This window comes from Diadema antillarum, unplaced genomic scaffold, assembly GCF_040938485.1.
Source record: "Diadema antillarum isolate AM-2024a unplaced genomic scaffold, OU_Dant_1.0 seq00001325_RagTag, whole genome shotgun sequence".
Lineage (NCBI taxonomy): Eukaryota > Metazoa > Echinodermata > Echinoidea > Diadematoida > Diadematidae > Diadema > Diadema antillarum.
Window position 1 is genome coordinate 194,127 of NW_027272096.1, and position 20,364 is coordinate 214,490.

The window sequence follows — 20,364 nt, forward strand, 5'->3', positions numbered from 1 at the left end:
CACACCTACACTTTTATTGTCTACTATACCATGCAGTAGTCAATGGTGCTGCTGGTTTTTTTTTTCATCTTGTTTTAAAGCGCCAAATCACTATTTTTCTTTTCTGTTTTTTTTTCTCTAGCAAAATGTGTTTCATGTATTAAGATTAAGAGTTTTATGAGTACATATATAATTGCTGTTGTATATTGGTATCACATATTCAGATAGGGCCTCATCCACGTCAAGCTTTGCTTATGATGACGGTCCCCTGTACTGATTTCTCCGTTGTTAATAGATACAGTATGACTTAATATGTTATTTTGATTCATATGTCACTTCAGACTGATGTTGTTACGCAAATAATATATTTTTTTTGTATTGATTTTTATGTTATCTGTATCATTCTGTTTTCATTTGCAATTGTATTCGGAGAAAGAAAATGCAGAAATAAACCAACCAACCAAACAAACAAACAAAGGAAAAGTCACCGGAATGTGCAACAGTTTGTCTCAGTATAAACACAAAGGCCTGTTTACGTTAGGAATATGATGGGGCCTAGGTAAAACCAAGCTTGTTCAGCCCCTGATCTCGGGATGAATCAGGGGAATTATGAAATACAGATATCTATTTAAATCATACTATGATTGGGGGGGGGGGGCACTGATTAAAAAAAAGTCAAATACATGTTACTAAACAAAACCAAGAAATGCCACATGATGCAACAATATCAATATCATCTTACGGACATTGGGAAAACAACGATCAAATTTGATAAATCATCCTCAATAACATTATTAATTATAACCTTATCTATATGATCATGTATAGTTTCCAATCTTTTCGTAGGAATATCATTCACATGACGGCAGGAGTTTGGAAGAGGAAATTTGGATAGAAAAAGTTTTGATAAAGTTATGCATCCTTAACATATACGGAAAGGTAGATAATAGTGTATGACGATTTTAAAGTATAAAGGAGGAATGTATTTAATCATCCACTTAAAAGTGAAATTCGTTTCCAGTGAAATTCAAATTTAACAGGTTGCATAATTCATAATTCAGATCTAAGTACATTCACATAACGACCAGGAACACATGGTCGATAGCTACTACATCTTAATCATTATGTTTTCGATATCATATAGCTGAGTCAACTCAGTCAAGTAAGGTTCAACCTCAAGAATTTTCTTTAAAAATCCAATATATATACACATCGGCTATTTTCCTGAGGATCATCATGCCAATTCTTGTCAGTACTTCTTTAATAACTGTAATTGAAATGCATCTTGTAACCAATTAATATTTACATAACTGTACTGTATAACACAACGTCATGAATCACCTTTGCCTCTTGTGATGTTAATTCATATACTGTTGTCAAGCAGCCTAAATTCAAAAATGCAAAATCTAATTTTCCTCGCCTTCGTTTACGAAAATCTAATATAGTGGATAAGATTCAAGACTGGGAATTTACATTTTTCTTGGAATGAAATGTGTCTTATTTCAGAGGTAATATCCTCTACTGCCGCACCGACCACAGCTGCTCCAACGGAACCAACAACATCTCCAGGTAATTAGCAGTAACACATCTGTGATGGAATTAGTCATAGTCTTGCTAGCAGAAACCGCTGATTGAACAAACCCCTTTTAAAATGAATTTCGATATCAAACGAATTGCAAAACACTGGATATCTGATTACATTGGGATTAAGCGGAAACTCACGATATTCTAATTAAGATTCAATCACCTGTTTAATGGGACGTCAAATAGAGATATTCAAATAAGAGAGCTGCCATCTCATAACTTTTCATTGATCGCGTACAAAATGAAATGACAAAAATTCAAATTTTCTGCTATAAAAGTGTCAAACAAATATTCTACAATTGCTGAATAACTGCAGGATAGTGATCCGTCAAATAAGTTTGGATTTTGAATTGCAACATTTGAACAAAAAAAAAACTTCAATATTTTAAGCACAACTTAGGAATTGTGATTTGTCAAATTTCAAAAAATGCCTTGAATTTCATCATATTTTGTTAAAATTGTAGCTGTTGTGCTTATAACATTCCACTCTTACTTTTCACTGTCCTCTTCTGACAACTTCTTTTAACTGTATAAGTGTATGTGTATGGATATGTATACTAGTATATATTTACACACTTTATGTATAAACATATTTATATTATAGAGTATAGAGTATACACGTGTGTGTCTGTGTGTAATTCTTGTATCACTGTCTTTGATACCCCCTCTCTCTTTCATTGTGAATATTCATTCATCTTCGTTCAGTTGTTCACTATCCTCGATAAGTTGTTGTTGGGATTTTTTTTTTTCAGAGAGTCACTCATCGTGTCTTGTTAATGAATTGAGTCTTGATGATTACTAGTAACACTTTCTCTGTCTTGCTCTTACGCTAACAGCTTGCCGAGACAGGGTGGGGACAATGACCAGAAATAGTGCATTTTATGTGTACGAACTGGTTCACAATGTAAAGTTCCGTCTGACAGCAATGGCGTTCACGTCAGAGCAATCGCCTCTCTTTTCCGGAACATACGTAGACGTCGACATCACAACTGATGGGCAGACGTGGTCAAATATCGTCACGGTATAGTCCTTCTCTTTCGGTTGTATTGTGTATAATGTGTCATGTTACCGTTGCCGCATGCGTTGATTCATTTGAGGGGTACTCATCTCAAATATCCACGAGAATTGAATGAACGCAGCAGCAATTATGTAAAGATCACATCAGTGAAGTTTCAAGAAAATCTGACAAAGTTTTCCATTTCTTTTTTCTTTGTTAACTTTTGGTTCTGCCATCGCTGGGTAAGAAACAACGATATAGAAAACACAGAGAGAATTCAGCCTATTTCCATTTTCTAGCACAATGAAAGTGCGATGACGTTAATACCTCTTTCAGAAATAAGGGGAATCCTTACATATTATGTTATTACAAACGAGTCTGAGGAATGTAGGCCTATCCTTTTCATTAAAAAAAAAAAAGAGAACGAAATATTGTGGAAATCCCTTTTATTTTTTATTTTTTATCTCCCCCTGTATGATTTTTGTCTGAATAGGGACAACACATAAACTTCAGGTCTGGTGAAACCGAAGAGATTCCGATCCCAGATGGCCCACTGGTCCTGGGGATTCGAGCTAACTTCGTCATTAGTGGCGCAACGGACGTTTGGGCTATAGGCTGTGAAGAAGAAGGTGAGCTATATTCGCGTGAAATACCAAAATGGGCTAATCACAACGCAGGTAAAGAGGACATGAGTTGTATACTACCCATTGGTCCAATAGATGACACATTATGTACTGGTGGCTGTTTATGAAGTATATTTCTGGAAAATGATTGACACTACAAAAACGAGGAACAAATGCGATAAACTTCACAAGAGTTTAGGATACCAAATGCAGTGGCGGGTCCAGGCAGGGGTGCACCGGGCGCGCGCCATCCCCCTTCATTTTTTTTTTTTGAAAAAAAAAATGAAAATGAAAAAATGCTTGCGCCCCCACCTTTAATTTTGTAAAGGCTCCTCCTCTTTACTTACGGATACCTGGATCCGCCCTGAAATGTCAACATTGACCTTTGAGCGGCTTAATTTTGTCTGTGAAGAAAAGTGCCTAGGAACAGCTCAAGGATCTACATTTTTTTTATTTGTTGATCCAAATATTTCATTGCAGTAATTGAACAGGTCCTATATCACGAATGAAGATTTTATCACATTACACCTCTTCTTTGTCTGTTACAGGTTAAATAGCGTTTAAAGGAAGTGTGTCATTCGGTGATTTGATGCATTACGAGTCAGTCCAAGCTTTTACAAATAGCATGCGTGAGGAATTTTACACTTGAAATTTGTTCTCGTCAACGCAGTGAGTTTCTAGCTTCTCAACATTAGCCGCAGAAATGGTGACACCTCACCTGTTTTGCGTTTAATTTTCAGTTTTTGTGGAACTACAACTGGCAACATTCCAAACATGCAGCTAAAGTAAAAGTAGTCAAACGACCAAACAAACTGTATTAAGGAGATCGAGACTGATATCAAAACAATGCAAGATGTCAACACCGAAGTTGATTGAATGTAGTGCATGCATTTGAGTGTAAATACTATGATAACTCACGTGTCCTGTCCAAATGATGTTGGTCTGAGTGATTAAGTGGTCATTTTCCTCTTCTTTGTCGTTCTTTTTTTTTTGCAGGAACAACAACTATTGGTCAGTCAGGTAAGTTTCATTTACAGTTTTTTTTTAAAACTATCGCTGAACTTAAAATTTTGGAAGAATGAAGCCGTAAAAGCTAGGTCTCTCCTTCATATCTTACTTCGGCGTATTCTTCTTAGATTGCTTGGTTTAACTCTTCGACCGTCTAGTTAAACATGCATTTCTTCTTGTTACAGACATCACAACCCCCAGGACTCGACCGACTCGGCCGACTCAACCAACAACCACGTCTGTTACCACTTCAGCAATAGAGCAAACAACAGCACCAGGTAATTCTTTCAAACAATTTTCTCATCACTTTGGTGCATTTAACCGAATTATGGACATTGTAGACTTTATTCGAAGAAAGACAATGTCAATATATTCAAGCGTATTTGGTTTCAACCTAATTTCCCTTGCAGTCAAAATCAAAATATCAGAAGACCATTAGCTATTGTCAAAATACTCTGGATGTTCCTTCACAAAATATTTGTTTTATGTCATGATATAAAGAATCTAATATCAAGAAATTGAAAAAAAAACAGTGTTCTTAATAAGACAGGGATTACCATTACCAATTTCTATAATTTCGACACTATAACATCAAAACGAATCCAACAGTCTGATTGGTTGTGATTGTTGAATTATTTGTTTCTTTTGTATGTCAGATAATTGATTTCTTCAGTTACCGTGCTACACTTTCGCAACAAAAGAAAGGGATTTTATATGCCCGTTCAATTCCATATTTTGCTCTTTGACTTATCCATTATGGATTTCCTTAAATCATTACAGCAATACAAGTATCTTCTTCACTCCCTGCATGGCACAAAAAAAGTAGACAACAAGAACTTGAATTAAAAAAGAACGAAAGGAAAATGTCCGTATCAATTGCACTTTAACGTTTTGATATAGAAGAAATTCACAAGCAAGTATAGGTTACCGCAAGTATATTAATGTTGCTTTCAGAATGCTACGAGCCACAGGAGCCACTGGAAGCTGTAAGTCCTTTGACTTATGAAGCCAGCTTCAGTCAGCCTACTACTGTCACTGGAATCAAAATACCTGCCAACAGCTTCCCTACAATGACCACAGTAGTGTTCAGGATCAAGCGCGCAGAAGGAGATGAATGGATAACTCTTCTTGCCGAAAACGCAGACTCGGGATCTGGTGACCTCTCTGGCTCTGGATCGGGAGAATCAGAGACCGAGGTAAAACTCTATAAGCAGATCATCATTTTCAATTTCATGATAGAACGAATTTGCCTTTTTGATAATTCTGCCAGTGTAGAAATGCAGGAGGCGAGGCAAAAACTAACTCTCAATAGATAATCTATTTCGTAAATGTTTTATTTTGCGATGTACGTGTTTTTCCTGGTTCGGTTTTATTTCTCTTGTTATTTTTTCCACATGTACAATATCAAATGGATACATAGTATGCACAGAAAGTAAAAGATAATATATATCAATGTAGCAATTGTCACTATGCGTCAACAGTGCTTTCCCTAATGACATAACAAACGAGAATGTAGAACGTTACCTAGTACAATAATGATTATGAGAGAAAAATAATTATACAAGAGACTGTCATCAGAGATAGATGTTGACTTTCACTGGGTCCCGTGATAAACATTTCTATCACTTGTCTCGTTATACGGATTATTGTGTTTATGTGGAGAACACAAAAACGTGTGTGATACACGGTCCACTTTTGTCATATTTCCTCCACAGGGCGAAGTAACATTTACTTTGAGTGACACTACTTCAACAAACCTCTGGCTCCCGTCTGAGTTGGGACCTGTTCGGGCTATCCAAGCAACATTTGGAACTGAACTGAGTCTTGGAGATACGATCCAAGTCTACGGCTGCCAGGGTACGTGCGGTGTGCTTACATTATGTTAAGATTCTTCTTCAATTAGAAAATATCTTTTGAACGTGGGTTCAGTTAAAGGTGTTCAGTATTCAGCAAAACGTAATTATGCCGAGTGATTCTGGAAACAAAAAGTCGACGCAAAGAGCATTGAAATGCATTCTTCCTTTGTCGAATAAAACAGTGTATCTGTCGGTCTTTATTGATATCACATCCGGTTCTGGTTCAGTTTGTGATGTCACTAATCAAAATAGGTTGTTGCATCTCATTCGATTCATCGGGTAATGAAAAAGCAATTACCACAGGTGCAGAAGTTATACTTATTGTTTTCACACTTGTCCCTCAACCCAGGACCTACCGAAGCTCCAACCACAAGAGGTACCTCCCCTGCAGGTAAAGTTTCATACTTTCAAGTCTGATTTTGCTGTCTCCGTCAAAATGTCGATAAATTGCTGAGATCAGAGCTTTGTCATGCATCTATTTTTTTATAATTTGTTCATGCGCAAAGTAATACCATTTGAAACTCAAGGCAACAAGCCGAACAATTCAAGGCGCTCACCACTGAATTTGTCAATTAAAGGGGTGTTACAGTATTGGTAAAGATGAGAAGTGGGCTTTTTAACATTTGGCAAGATACCAAGAAACCAGTTTTGAAATAGTACAGAGCATACCATTTTTAAGAGGAATTCAAAATTTATTTGATGGAAATTGGGTTTGGAATGACTGAAACATCCAAAACGAAAGTAAAAAACAAAGCGATCGTAATAAAAAGTGGGTCCCACTCTTTATTAGAATCGCTCTGTCTTGGATATCTCAGCCATTTCAAAGCCAATTTTCATCAAATAAAAACGTTGAATTCCTAATAGAGTTACCTGCTCTTTCATATTTTTAAAGAGGTTTGTCATTATCTCACCAAAAAAAAAAATGTTAGAAACCGGAAATTAGGTCTCAACCAAAACTATACGATCCCTGTAAGACAAATGTTTCATTCATATCAAAAGTGGTACAAAATGACTCTTGAAGCATATCTCCTTTAAGTGATGACATGTACAAGGACAAGCTGTAAAAATGACACATTCCCATTCATTGTCTTTGCGCACAGAAGGGACTTCGTCTACTGGTCCAGCGACAACAACGGCTGCTCCAACAGAAGCAACAACAACTACAGGTAATGGACATGGACATTTCACTTTCTTATCTTCGTGGGCATTTTTTTTTAGATCTTATGGTGTATTTCAAATTGTCAATTGATTTTCTTACATATTTTTAGGTCGACTAAAAATTGTTACAACCTTGATTTTCATCCAACAAGGGACCAATAAGATACCCATGTGATAAACCAAACATATATCTCAGTATCTAAAAGGTTTTAACATTTGAATATACATTACATATCAGGACCAGTGCCATGTAACTGGTTCGCAGAGATATTGTGATGCCACTTAAAAAAATACAAGAAGGTCAGAAAAGTAGTCCCTCCCTCATGTACTTACGTGATCCTCATAATGTTTCAGGCGTCGACTATGGAAATATCGTTTTCTCTTCGATATATCTTTTTCCAGAAGGAACATCGTCTGCTGCGCCACCCACAACAACGGCTGCTCCGACACAAGCAACAACAACTGAAGGTATGCACATTTCTCTCGCTATTTGATGCTGAGAAGTGAGTGAAGTCGTTACAGCAACTCCCCCCCCCCCCAAAAAAAAAAAAAAAAAAAAGAAATCATATGTTTTTTTTTTCGACTGTTTTTTTTTTTTTTCATTACAAAAACAACAATTCTTGGTCAGTCAGGCAAGTTTTCAGGAACAACAACTCTCGGTCTGTCAGATTCAATCACTGTTTTTTTACAAAACTATTGTTTATTTTGAAATTATGGGAAAAAAATGAAGCCCCTGTACATGACGCTTTCTCCCTTTCTCACATCCCAGATCAATGCATTCTGTTTTTTACTTTAATGTTTGGTTGCAACTGTTCGACTGCCTAGTGAAACATGCGTTTCTCGCTTTTACAGAAACCACGACCGGCAGGATTCGAACGCGACCAACAACCACGTCTGCTACGACATCAGCAATAGAGATAACAACAACACCAGGTTACCTTTTCAAACACTTTTCATGTTATTTTACTGCAATAAAACGACGTCTGCATTATAATCATTATTTAACAATACTAAACTCAAATTGGTTTCTACATAATTTTTCTTGTAATTAAAGTAGAATTATACTATAGAAAGCCCTTTAAATATTGAAACTCAAAGCGCTCAACAATACCCAAACATAAAATTGAAAACCTTCGGAATCACTGCAGATAAGAGTTCAAATAAAGAAATTTACTATGAAGGTTACGGAGAGCATTTCTTTTTTTGCCTTCAGAATGCTACGAGCCACAGGAAAATGCAAAGAGAGTGGCTGTATTATACACACATTAACATTATTTCACTATAATGAATGTTTGTTTCACTGGTAGGTTAAGGCATGGAACTTATTTCTGCTTTCAGAATGCTACGAGCCACAAGAGCCGTTGCAGTCAGTGAGTCTCTTGAAATACGAAGCCAGCTTCAGTCGGCCTACTACTGTCACTGGAATCAAACTACCTGCCAACAGCTTCCCTACAGCTACTACAGTAGTATTTAGGATCAAGCGCGCCGAAAGAGATGAATGGATTACAGTTCTTGCCGAAAACGCAGACTCTGGATCTGGTGACCTCTCCGGTTCAGGTTCGGGAGATTCAGAGACTCAGGTGAAACTCTAATACACAAATATTCTTAACTCCATTTTTCGGTAACTTTGTCTATGATACTACCTGCGCAGACACGCAGGAGGTGGGGGGGGGGGGGTGGGGTGGGGCGAGTCGAAATAGATAATCGATTTTGTACAATTCGAATTTTCGATTGTGTTCACATTTTTGGAGTGGTAGGGTTTCATTTCTGTTTTTCTTTCTTTTCATATGTACGGTTACAAACGAATAAGAAGTATGCACAGGATGTAGAAGATACAAATCATTGCACCAAGTGTCACATATGACATATAGGTCACGACACTTTCCCTGATAACCTAACAAACGGGAAAGGAGTAACGTTGCCAACATTAAAATGATAAGTATGTCAACGAGAAAGAAAACTTAACGGAAAAGCGCAACCACGGACATAGCTTTACTCGGATTGGGTCCCATCTTTTATATTGCATCTCTTGTCTTAGACGGATTTTATTCGCATGGGGAGCAAACACGGATACACTGATCCTCTTGTCATTATGTCATGCACAGGGCGAAGTAACAATTACTTTGAGTGACAGTGCTTCAACGAACCTCTGGCTACCACCTGAATTGGGACCTGTCCGGGCTATCCAAGTGACTTTTGGAACTGACGTTGAACTGGGAGACACGATCCAAGTCTATGGTTGCCAGGGTACGTGTAGTCTGCTGTCATATTGTAAAAACCCAACTCTCATGTTACGAGTGTCTTTTGAACGTGAGCGTCTTTTAATGTTAAAGGGGATATGGCTAGTAACTGATCAGTGGGAAATCAGTGGGAATGCTGGGGAATTATTGTTCCAATTCTTGTGGGATTCATTTAAGAGTACATTATATGTCTATTGTTGTGTGCAAATTATTTGCTTCACAACGGTCTCATATTCAAATAATGTGCACTTCAATGCCCCGTCACTGTACAGGCATGCTAACCTGGAAACATAAAACTGCACATTACTTGAATATGAGACCATTCTGAAACAAATCATTTTCACACAGCAATAGATATATAATGTACTCTTAAATGAATCCCACAAGGATTGGAACAATCATTCCCCAGCATTCCCACTGATTCCGAATGATCAGTTGCTAGCCATCCCCTTTAAACGAGAAACTATGAAAGAAGTAGTGGTCACTATTAAACGAAATGTAATTTTACCAAGTGATCCGGAAAAGAAAAGTTCGACGTGAACGGTATAGGTGTTTTATTGTTTTGTCCGACAAAGTTCAGTGCAATAAACGGGTTAATTAACTTTCTTTAAAACTAGATTATGGATTGTATACATACCGTGAATACATCTCATTTTTATTCTTTAGCTTATTCAAAATCGATTGTTCGGGAAAGGGATTCATTAACTTTTTTTTAATTCCACATTTGCCGTTCAACGCAGGACCTACTGAAGCCCCAACAACAAGAGGTACCACCCCTACAGGTAAAGTTTCATATTCTTAATTCTCATTTTTTTATCTTTGTCAAAAAGTCGCCACTCTGTTGACGTCGCAGCTTGCCAGACATCTGTACTATTTTTGTTTACATTACCAAACGTTTGCCAAGATATTCTGATGCCTATTGAAACAAAATAGACGTTAGGAAAGAAAGTCTTTCTCCATGTGCTCAATAGATATTTAAATAGTTTCTAGGTTGACTGTTTAAATTATATTTTTCTGTTTAATGAATCTGCTTACAGAAGGAACATCGTCTGCTGCTCCACCCACAACAACGGCTGCTCCGACACAAGCAACAACAACCGCAGGTAATGTATATGCACATTTCGCTAACTATTAAAATATTTAAAACTTAGTGGAATCATTACAGCATCAAAACCAAAGATCGGAATTGTCCGACTCGGCAGTTCCTTCTTTTCCACCCCGCCCATTAAAAACAAAACAGTTACAACAAAATTCCAGTCACACCGAAGTAAAAATTCAGGCCGCAACATTATCCCCTCTTTGTTTTTTAATTGTTTATTTGTTCGGTTATATCGAAATTTCGATATACATGCAACGAAAGAAAACTGCTGGTCTCCAACGGGAGTGCAGCGTATGTAAACTTAAAATTAATCTTCTTCATAACTTACCAGAAAACCTAACACGTACCCAAGCCTGTTGAAATTTATTTCAAAAGGGATGTTTGATCAAGTGAAATACAATACAATCAAAAATGTATCTTTGGTTTTCTCTCTTAAAGTAACAATGAATAAAGAATGTTGATCAGTAAAAGATCATTTTTTTTCCACTGTGTCTACTTACAGAAGGGACAGCCCCAAGTGCCCCAGCTACAACAACGACTGCTCCAACGGAAGCACCAAGAACTACGGGTATCAAAAGATAACTTTTGCTACCTTCTTATCGTATTAAGGCGAATTAAATGTTTTATCCCACCCCTCGAAAAAAAAAGTTTTGTTTGTCACATTAATATTACCCATCATTTTATATCTGTACCAATATATCATTTCATTTATATTCCTCGATAAATGTTAAATCCAACAATTAAATAGTTTGAAATCATATTTAAGTGTACATACATACTTTCTAGAAAGAATTCATTGTCTGACAACCAGATTAGCGTGTAAATGGAATTAACCGGAAGCCCAGTAATCACTCGTGCAATGACTATAGTAGTTCGTTAACCATTATCCAACCACCAGGATGGTAAAGTCTGTTTAAGTTGTATTAGTAACTCACAAAATAGTACAAATGCAGAGCAGTACACTAAGATTTCAAGCATAAACCTTGCAGACATTACGATATATACCTGCAACTTATACCCTGCCTGTCATGACGATTATTCTGTCTTATCATAGAAAGTTATAGTTTCCTTCACACTCCAGAAAATTTTGCTGGTTTATCTGCCTTCAGAATGATATGCAAATGACGTCATTTTAATGACAGGGTTCAGAATATATGGTATAAAATTTCATTTATGTTGTTTCACCTGCCCATAATCACGAGTTTAAGAGGTTCAATGTTTTGTGTTGTTGTTTATAATGACTTTTCTTTCAAAACCATCTTCGTCTACATAATTTGACGTTTTGCAGAGGGAACGTTTACTACGGTTAGAGTGACTGCAACCACTGGAGCTGTTGAAACGACAATAAGAACCGGTAATGTACATGTTATGTCAATTAATTTCCTCCGGAAAATATCTGTATCTGAGATACTTCAGCAGTGCATATTTTGATGGATATACTTTACTCTTTTGGAAAGAAAGCTCGCCGAATTCCCCCGTATGCTTACTCTAACTTCATGCGTATTATTTCCCTTTTGACAAGGGCTCTTGGCTGAGGCTTGGATAATGCTAGCTGTGAGGGAACGAGTGACTTAACGAGAGACCGATTGGTTCTATCACGGGCGAAGAAGCATTTTATATCTATTTTGAATGATTGTTTCACTGGTAGGTTAAAGCATGGAACTTATTTCTGCTTTCAGAATGCTACGAACCACAGGAGCCGTTGCAGTCAGTGAGTCCTTTGACATACGAAGCCAGCTTCAGTCAGCCTACTACTATCACTGGAATCAAACTACCTGCCAACAGCTTCCCTACAGCTACGACAGTAGTATTCAGGATCAAACGCGCCCAAGGAGACGAATGGATTACAGTTCTTGCCCAAAACTCAGACTCGGGATCTGGTGACCTCTCCGGTTCAGGGTCGGGAGATTCAGAGACTCAGGTGAAACTCCAGGAGACAAGTATTCCCAACACCATGATCAGACAAATTTGTTTTTAATACTACTTATCGTGCTTATGTTGAAACGGAGGACACAGTGGAAAGCTGATTTACAATTGATTTATCGATTGTGTAAATGTTGCAGTTTGCTATACTATATATGTCTTCATTTGTCTTGTTTTTTTCGTTTGGTTCTTATGTCTATAATTTTTTTCCATAATCATGTACAGTAACTGGATATAAAGCATGTACAGAAAATAGAAGATAAAAATAAATAGAGAATTACACTTTCCCTACCATAAAGAAATTTATAATATTGCTTACGTTGATAAATATATAAACGCCGGACAAAACTATACAGGAGACTATTATAAGCAGAACTTTGGTTTGGATGAGGCCCAATTATTTTACAGAGATAATACATATTTGAAGCTGTTATTGTTATAACGATTAATTTCGTTTGCATGGGAAACACGAAAATCACTGCTACGCTGTTTCCTTTTTTATCATTTTTATGCATAGGGCGAAGTAACAATTACTTTGAGCGATAGTTCTTCAACGAACCTTTGGCTACCATCCGAACTGGGGCCTGTCCGGGCTATCCAAACAACATTTGGAACTGACCTTGATCTAGGAAACACGATCCAAGTCTACGGCTGCCAGGGTACGTGTAGTCTGCTGTCATAATTTTTAGACCGCACTCCAGCATGAACATATCTTTTGACGTTGCCATTCATGTGAACGAGAAGATGTTTAGTATTCGACTAAACGTAATTCTGCTGAGTGATCCTGGAAATCAAATACAAAGTATCGACGCAAAGCGCATTTGAATGTATTCTTCTTTCGTCCAACAAAGCCCTCATTATGTCTTGTTTCTTTTGATCATTAAAACTGGATCAGTTTATAACATCATCATCAATGATCAACATTTAAGTGCATTAATGCCATCATGTGAATGCAACTCATTCGATTCACCGGTTTGCACAAAATCAGTTGCCCTGGGTAGATGACTTATTTCTTTTTTGAAACATTTGCCTTTCAAAGCAGGAACTGCTGAAGGTACGAAGTTTCATATAATTTCAAGTTGCATTTCTTTCTCGATACTGAAACATGTCTGAAATTGTCAAAATGCAAAAAGAGAAAAAAAAAGTAGTGGCTTAAGAAGCCTTTCTCCCTTTCGGTAAATACGCGCCCTGTTGATACCTTCACATATGACCTGTAAAATCATACATTCCCATTCATTGCCTTTGCGCACAGAAGGGACTTCGTCTACTGGTCCAGCGACAACAACGGCTGCTCCAACAGAAGCAACAACAACTACAGGTAATGGACATGCTCATATCGCCCACTTTTTATTATTTCTTTTTTTATCTTTTTGCATAAAATCTCATTTTTGTCCTATTGTGGAAGACAGCAAATTATAAGCTCTCTTTCTTATTTACTCTTTTCCTCTTGGAGATCTCTGCTCCCTTGATTTTTATCCATCAGGGGATTGATGAGATACTCATATAACATACACGAAATCTACACAGTGACAGCATTTGAAATATATATGGACCACTGCCGTGCATTGAATACAGACGAAGTAATCACTTTGCCAAATCTATTGTGTCTATTGTGATGCCTCTTGAGAGAAAATATAATAAGGTCAAAAAGTAGTTCCCCTCCATGTACTCTGTGATCCTACAGTTTCAGGCGTTGACAATGGAAATGCCGTTTTATCAATATCCCTGCTTACAGAAGGAACATCGTCTGCTGCTCCATCCACAACAACGGCTGCTCCTACACAAGCAACAACGACTGCAGGTATGCACATTTCTCTGGCTATAATGCTTAATGATTAGTGGAAACGTTACAGTAAATCTAAAAAGCGAAATTATCCCACCCAACACCCTTTCTCCATTCCATGTACTATCAAAAGGAAATCTTAATGCCATTATTTGCAAAAAAAGAGCTATATCTAAACGTAAATCAGCTCCCACACTAGCTGAAACACAAACCTTGTTTAATTGTATGTCAAAAGAACCCTGCTTAAAAGGAAATACCATACAACAAGAAGAGATCTTCGGTTTTCCTTCTCAGTGTAAAAATGAATTAGAATGTTAAAAGAAAAAAAATGTATTTTTCTTTCGACAAGAATTTGATTTTTTTATTTGTTGGTTTCATCTGTTGTTCTAATGTCTACTAATATCTACTAATATTAGTTAAAATGTTAAAGTAAACTGCAATTACTATATTCTCCTCTGCTCCTCGAATTTAAGGGAATGTTTCATTTACAAATAATTGAGTCTCGTTCCACACACCCATCCGCTCTCAGCTTCTTAACGTTTGTCGCAGAAATGGTGACTGCTCACCTGTTTCACAATTTGATTTGCATTTTTTGTTCGACTAGTTATATCCCGAACATCTAGCGGAAAAAAAAAGATAGTCAAAGGGGAAAGAAACCGCAGTCAAGAACTCAAAACCTATCAAAGCAATGCCATTTTCTTAGAGAGTGAAGGAAAGCATTAATACGGCAATGTATTATAAATTGTGCATGCATTCAAATTTTATGACAATCTTGATAACTCACAAAATTATTCTTTAAAAGAATGATGATCGTCCGATCACTAAAAGTCCATGTTTCTTTTCTTGATCGTTATGTTTTGTTTTGTTTTTATTTCAGAATCAACAACTCTTGGTCAATCAGGTAGGTTTTCACCACTGTTGTTTTGTTGTTGGTGGTATTCTTTTTTTTTTACTCTTGTTCATTTTGAAATGGTGGATTTTTCTTTTTGATTGCTTGGTTTAACTGTTCGACCGTTAAGTTAGACATGCATTTCTTCTTGTTACAGAAATCACAACCCCCAGGACTCGGCCGACTCGACCAACAACCACGTCTGTTACCACTTCAGCAATAGAGCAAACAACAACACCAGGTAATCCTTTCAAACAATTTTCATGTTATTTCACTGCAATGAAACGACGTCTGCACAATGTGGACGTGAGTTTAAAAAAATACAAACAAACACACACACATTTCAAAGCATTCAAACTCAAATTGGTTTCTACTTAATTTCCCTTCTAATCAAAAGAAGAATACAATGTACTCAATAAAAAGCCCGTAAGCAATAAGCAAAGTCAAAAAGCTCAACCTGAACCCAAACGTAACATTAAAAACTTTCGGATTTACTGCAGTTGAAAAGCTTGAATAAAATTACTAGCAGGTTACGAAGATTATTTTGATTTTGCTTTCAGATTGCTACGAGCCACAGGAACCATTGCAGTCAGTGAGTCCCTTGACATACGAAGCCAGCTTCAGTCAGCCTACTACTATCACTGGAATCAAACTACCTGCCAACAGCTTTGCTTCAGCTACCACTATAGTATTCAGGATCAAGCGCGCCGAAGGAGATGAATGGATTACTGTTCCTGCTGAAAACGCAGACTCGGGATCGGGTGACCTCTCCGGTTCAGGATCGGGAGATTCAGAGACTCAGGTAAAACTCGAACACACAAATATTCTGAATTCCGTGATTTGATAACTTTGTCTCTTGTACTACCTGTGTGGATACGCGGCAGGACGCGGGAATGAATCTAAATAGATAATCGATTTTGTATATTTCAAATTTTGCGATTGTGCTCACTTTTTTTCTTTAAAGAGAATTGGTTTCATTTCTGGTGCTATTTATTTTCATTATGTACGGTTACAAACGAAAAAAAAAAATACCAGTAAGCACAGGAGGTGGAAGATACAAATCATTGTAAAAATTGTCACACATGAAATAGGCCACTACACTTTACCTGACAACCGAACAACCATAAAACGACAATTATGTCAACGAGAGAGAAAACTTCACGGGAAACCGCCATCACAAATAGAGCTTTGCTTGGATTGGGTCCCATCTTACATTGCTACTCTTTTCTTGGACGGACTTTGTTCGCATGGGAACAAAAAAACACACTGATACACTGTTCACTTTTTTTTCATTATTTCATGCAAAGGGTGAAGTAACAATTACTTTGAGTGACAGTGCTTCAACGAACCTCTGGCTACCATCTGAATTGGGACCTGTTCGGGCTATCCAAGTGACTTTTGGAACTGACGTTGAACTGGGAGATACGATCCAAGTCTATGGCTGCCAGGGTATGTGTAGTCTGATGTCATATTGTAAAGACCCAACGCTCATGTTACATCATGTTAAAGGAATAGTATTCATTCTTGAACGAAACGTAATTCTACCAAGTGATCCTCAAAACAAAAGTTCGACATAGAGCATATAAAGGTTTTATTCTTTTCTCCGACAAAGCTCTCTTTCTCTCTCTCTCTCTCGATATATATATATGTATATATATATAAATATATAATTATATATATATTATATATATATATATATATATATATATATACATATCATACACATACATATAATACAATATGATATATATATATATATGTATATATAATTATATACATATTATATTATATCATATATCATATTATGTATATAAGGGTTGGCTAATGATCTTTACAATTGGTGCATTTATCAGTTTTTAATATTATGAACACATGTCATTCAATTCATCGGCTTGTTATAAAAAAAGACAATTGCTTTGGAAAAGAGATTCATTCCCGGAATTTTTTTTATATCATCATTCCACTTTCAACGCAGGACCTACTGAAGCCCCAACAACAAGAGGTACCACCCCTACAGGTAAAGTGTTTTATTCCTTTGTCCAACAAAGCTCTGTGCATATGGGTTGGTTAATGATCGTTAAAACTGGATTATGAATTGTATGTATAATTGCCATTGAATATATCTCATTCAATTCATCTGCTTGCACAAAATTGATTGTTCTGGGAAAATGATTCAATGTTTTATTTTTTTCATCCCACATTTGCCTTTCGACGTAGGACCCACTGAATCCCCAACAACAAGAGGTATCACCCCGACAGGTAAAGTTTCACATTCTTAATTCTCATTTCGTTATATTTGTCAGAAAGTCGCTACTCGTTTGACGTCACAGCTTGCCAGACATCTGTACTATTTTTTTTACATGCCAAAGATATACCATATGAAATTTTCAGATGACTAACAGATGAGAGAATTGATTGTCAAAATATTATGATTTTATTTTGAAACAAAATATACGATGGGAAAGAAAAGGCCCTCTCCATGTACTCAAATGATTTTAATAGTCTCTAGGTTGACTGTTTAAATCATATTTTTCTGTTTAAAGGGATATTCTAGACGATTTTCATAATTTCACATCATGTAGTACATAAATTGACAACTCCATGTAAAGATTTGTGGAATTTATTGTGGTTCTTGAGCAGAGAAACAATACTTTGAAAAACCTTGAACAAATTACACTGAACAAGGATGATGACATATGAGGTTCACATATTTCAGAAATGTAGCAGTGTAATTCCATTACAATACCACTTGCTTGCGAGTTCACCTGTGTATAATCTATGCATGCCTTCTTCTTTTGTTCTGCTTCCTTGAGCCCCAACTCATGCATTCTTATTGTGACTCTGCCATGTCATCATCCTTGTTCGTTGCAATTTGCTCTAAATTTTGAATAAAAAATCTTATTCTTCATCCCAATTATCACAAATTCTGAAACTCTGTCCTCAGTTTAACTAATTTATAGTTGTTCAATTAATGTAGAAATCTGGAAATCATCCGGAGGTCTCCTTTAATAAATCTTCTTACAGAAGAAACATCGTCCGCTGCTCCATCCACAACAACGGCTGCTCCGACACAAGCAACAACAACTGCAGGTAATGTATCGGCCCTACATGCACATTTCGCTCTCTATTAAAATGCTTAGAACTTAGTTGAGTCATTGTAGTAAAACCAAAGATGGAAATTCTCTGACTCGGCAGCCCCTTCTTCTCCACTCACCCATTAAAAAGAGGAAAGTTTAATGTCGCTCACTCGAAATAAATTCTATGTAAACGTACAATTATCTTATTTATAACTTACTAGAAAACGCAAGCCTGTTAAATCTATGTCAAAGGTGGATGCTTGTTAAAGTAAAACACAATACAATCAGAAAGGTATACCTTTGGTTTCCTCTCTTAAAATGATAATGAATAAATCAAACAGTGAGTAAAATTTCGTTTTCTTTCACCTTTGTCTACTTACAGAAGGGACATCCCCAACTGTTCCAGCTACAACAACGACTGCTCCAACGGAAGTATCAAGAACTACGGGTATTAAAAGATAAATTTTGCTACCTTCTTATTTCTTGTACAATCTACAAATTTTAGTCATATAGAGTTAGTTAAAGTGCAGCTATTTCAAAACCAACTTTCATCATTATAAACGTTCAAGTCCTCTTCGAATTACATGAACTCTTACATTTTCACATATCTTACATAGTCATAAGAAATTTCTCACTATGTCATCAAAAACGCTTGAAACCTTAGGTCAAGTCTCAACCAAAGCTATACCATCCCTTTAAACTATATCACTGACCCACAGAATAGTACAAACGCAGAGCATTATACACCTATTTTCAAGCATAAACCATGCAGAGATTGCGATATATGTCTGCAACTTATTCCCTCCCTGTTATGACGATTATTTAGTGGTGTCAAAAAACGTTATACATGTATCTCCTTTACACTCAAGAAATACAATCTGGCTTCAGAGTTTTAAGTACATGTTACTTCAACAACAGGGTTCAGAATGTATAAGACATAACATACATAATGTTGTTTACCTCCCCATAATCACGAGTTTCAGAGGTTCCATGTTGTTGTGTTATTGTTTCTAATAACTATTGTTCTAAAATTATGTTCGCCTACATAATTTGCCGTCTTTGCAGAGGGAACGTTCACTACGATTCGACTGACTACAACCACTGAAGCTGTTGAAACGACAATTAGAACGGGTAATGAATATGTCATTATATTATATACAGTATATATTCATTTCCTCAGGAAAATATTTGAATTTGCGGTACTTCAGCAATGCATATTTGGATAGATAAGTGTTGGACTTTCTTCGTCTTGACGGATATACTCATTTGGAAAGTTCGCCGCTTTCCCCTGTATGCTTGTTTTAACCGCGTGCGTGTTACTATTAACACTATTATCTCCTAGGTACCAAAGTATGACAGAGACAAACAAGGTTGCAAAGAGAGTGGCTGTATTATACGCACATTAACGTTATTTTCTATTATGAATGATTGTTACACCAGTAGATTAAACGAAATTTATTTCTGCTTTCAGAATGCTACGAGCCACAGGAGCCATTGCAGTCAGTAAGTCTCTTGACATACGAAGCCAGCTTCAGTCAGCCTACTACTATCACTGGAATCAAACTACCTGCCAGCAGCTTCCCTACAGCTACTACAGTAGTATTCAGGATCAAACGGGTCCAAGGAGACGAGTGGATCACTGTTCTTGCCGAAAACGCAGACTCGGGATCTGGTGACCTCTCCGGGTCAGGGTCTGGAGATTCAGAAACTCAGGTGAAACTCCAGGAGACAAGCGCTGTCAACTCCATTTTCAGACAAAAGTTAGGACGCGGGGAAAAAGCTTAATCACAATACAGATTAATCGGATTTGCAAATGTTGAATTTTGCTCGTTTGCTTTCGTTTGGTTTTATTCCTATTATTTTTGTCCATATGCACAATATAAATTGAATACGAAGTATGTACGCCAAATAGAAAATTAAAATATCAAATATAACAGAAATTAACGACACTTTCCCCAATAACGCAACTAGGAAAGTAACAATGTTGCGTACTATGACAATCATTACTTGAATAGATTGTACAGAAGACTACCATTATAGAGCCTCGTTTGGATGGGCAACATTTCACTTGTTATTGTTTAAACGTTTTATTTTGTTTGCATGGATTGGGGAAACACGAAATTTACTGGTACACTATTCACTTTTTGT

The 20,364-nt window shown here is 36.7% G+C and overlaps 1 protein-coding gene across 10 annotated transcripts in view; it reads left to right on the top strand.

Moving 5' to 3' along the window:
* Nucleotides 1-20,364, top strand: part of LOC139708322 (uncharacterized) — a 127,506-nt gene that overhangs the window by 62,206 nt on the left and 44,936 nt on the right. For 6 of the 10 annotated variants that reach the window (XM_071620277.1, XM_071620281.1, XM_071620278.1 and 3 more), the window contains 31 exons: nucleotides 1,486-1,548; nucleotides 2,400-2,584; nucleotides 3,054-3,189; nucleotides 4,180-4,203; nucleotides 4,377-4,469; nucleotides 5,146-5,387; nucleotides 5,907-6,048; nucleotides 6,397-6,438; nucleotides 7,148-7,213; nucleotides 7,608-7,673; nucleotides 8,058-8,138; nucleotides 8,544-8,785; nucleotides 9,311-9,452; nucleotides 10,186-10,227; nucleotides 10,483-10,548; nucleotides 11,047-11,112; nucleotides 11,833-11,898; nucleotides 12,224-12,465; nucleotides 12,985-13,126; nucleotides 13,720-13,785; nucleotides 14,203-14,268; nucleotides 15,128-15,151; nucleotides 15,297-15,380; nucleotides 15,700-15,941; nucleotides 16,447-16,588; nucleotides 17,115-17,156; nucleotides 17,357-17,398; nucleotides 18,164-18,229; nucleotides 18,599-18,664; nucleotides 19,282-19,347; nucleotides 19,688-19,929. In XM_071620277.1, the coding sequence (XP_071476378.1) occupies nucleotides 1,486-1,548; nucleotides 2,400-2,584; nucleotides 3,054-3,189; nucleotides 4,180-4,203; nucleotides 4,377-4,469; nucleotides 5,146-5,387; nucleotides 5,907-6,048; nucleotides 6,397-6,438; nucleotides 7,148-7,213; nucleotides 7,608-7,673; nucleotides 8,058-8,138; nucleotides 8,544-8,785; nucleotides 9,311-9,452; nucleotides 10,186-10,227; nucleotides 10,483-10,548; nucleotides 11,047-11,112; nucleotides 11,833-11,898; nucleotides 12,224-12,465; nucleotides 12,985-13,126; nucleotides 13,720-13,785; nucleotides 14,203-14,268; nucleotides 15,128-15,151; nucleotides 15,297-15,380; nucleotides 15,700-15,941; nucleotides 16,447-16,588; nucleotides 17,115-17,156; nucleotides 17,357-17,398; nucleotides 18,164-18,229; nucleotides 18,599-18,664; nucleotides 19,282-19,347; nucleotides 19,688-19,929 (3,296 nt within the window). The remainder of the gene's footprint in view (nucleotides 1-1,485; nucleotides 1,549-2,399; nucleotides 2,585-3,053; nucleotides 3,190-4,179; nucleotides 4,204-4,376; nucleotides 4,470-5,145; nucleotides 5,388-5,906; nucleotides 6,049-6,396; nucleotides 6,439-7,147; nucleotides 7,214-7,607; nucleotides 7,674-8,057; nucleotides 8,139-8,543; nucleotides 8,786-9,310; nucleotides 9,453-10,185; nucleotides 10,228-10,482; nucleotides 10,549-11,046; nucleotides 11,113-11,832; nucleotides 11,899-12,223; nucleotides 12,466-12,984; nucleotides 13,127-13,719; nucleotides 13,786-14,202; nucleotides 14,269-15,127; nucleotides 15,152-15,296; nucleotides 15,381-15,699; nucleotides 15,942-16,446; nucleotides 16,589-17,114; nucleotides 17,157-17,356; nucleotides 17,399-18,163; nucleotides 18,230-18,598; nucleotides 18,665-19,281; nucleotides 19,348-19,687; nucleotides 19,930-20,364) is intronic. The other 4 variants (XM_071620279.1, XM_071620283.1, XM_071620284.1 and 1 more) reach the window with 4 other exon arrangements.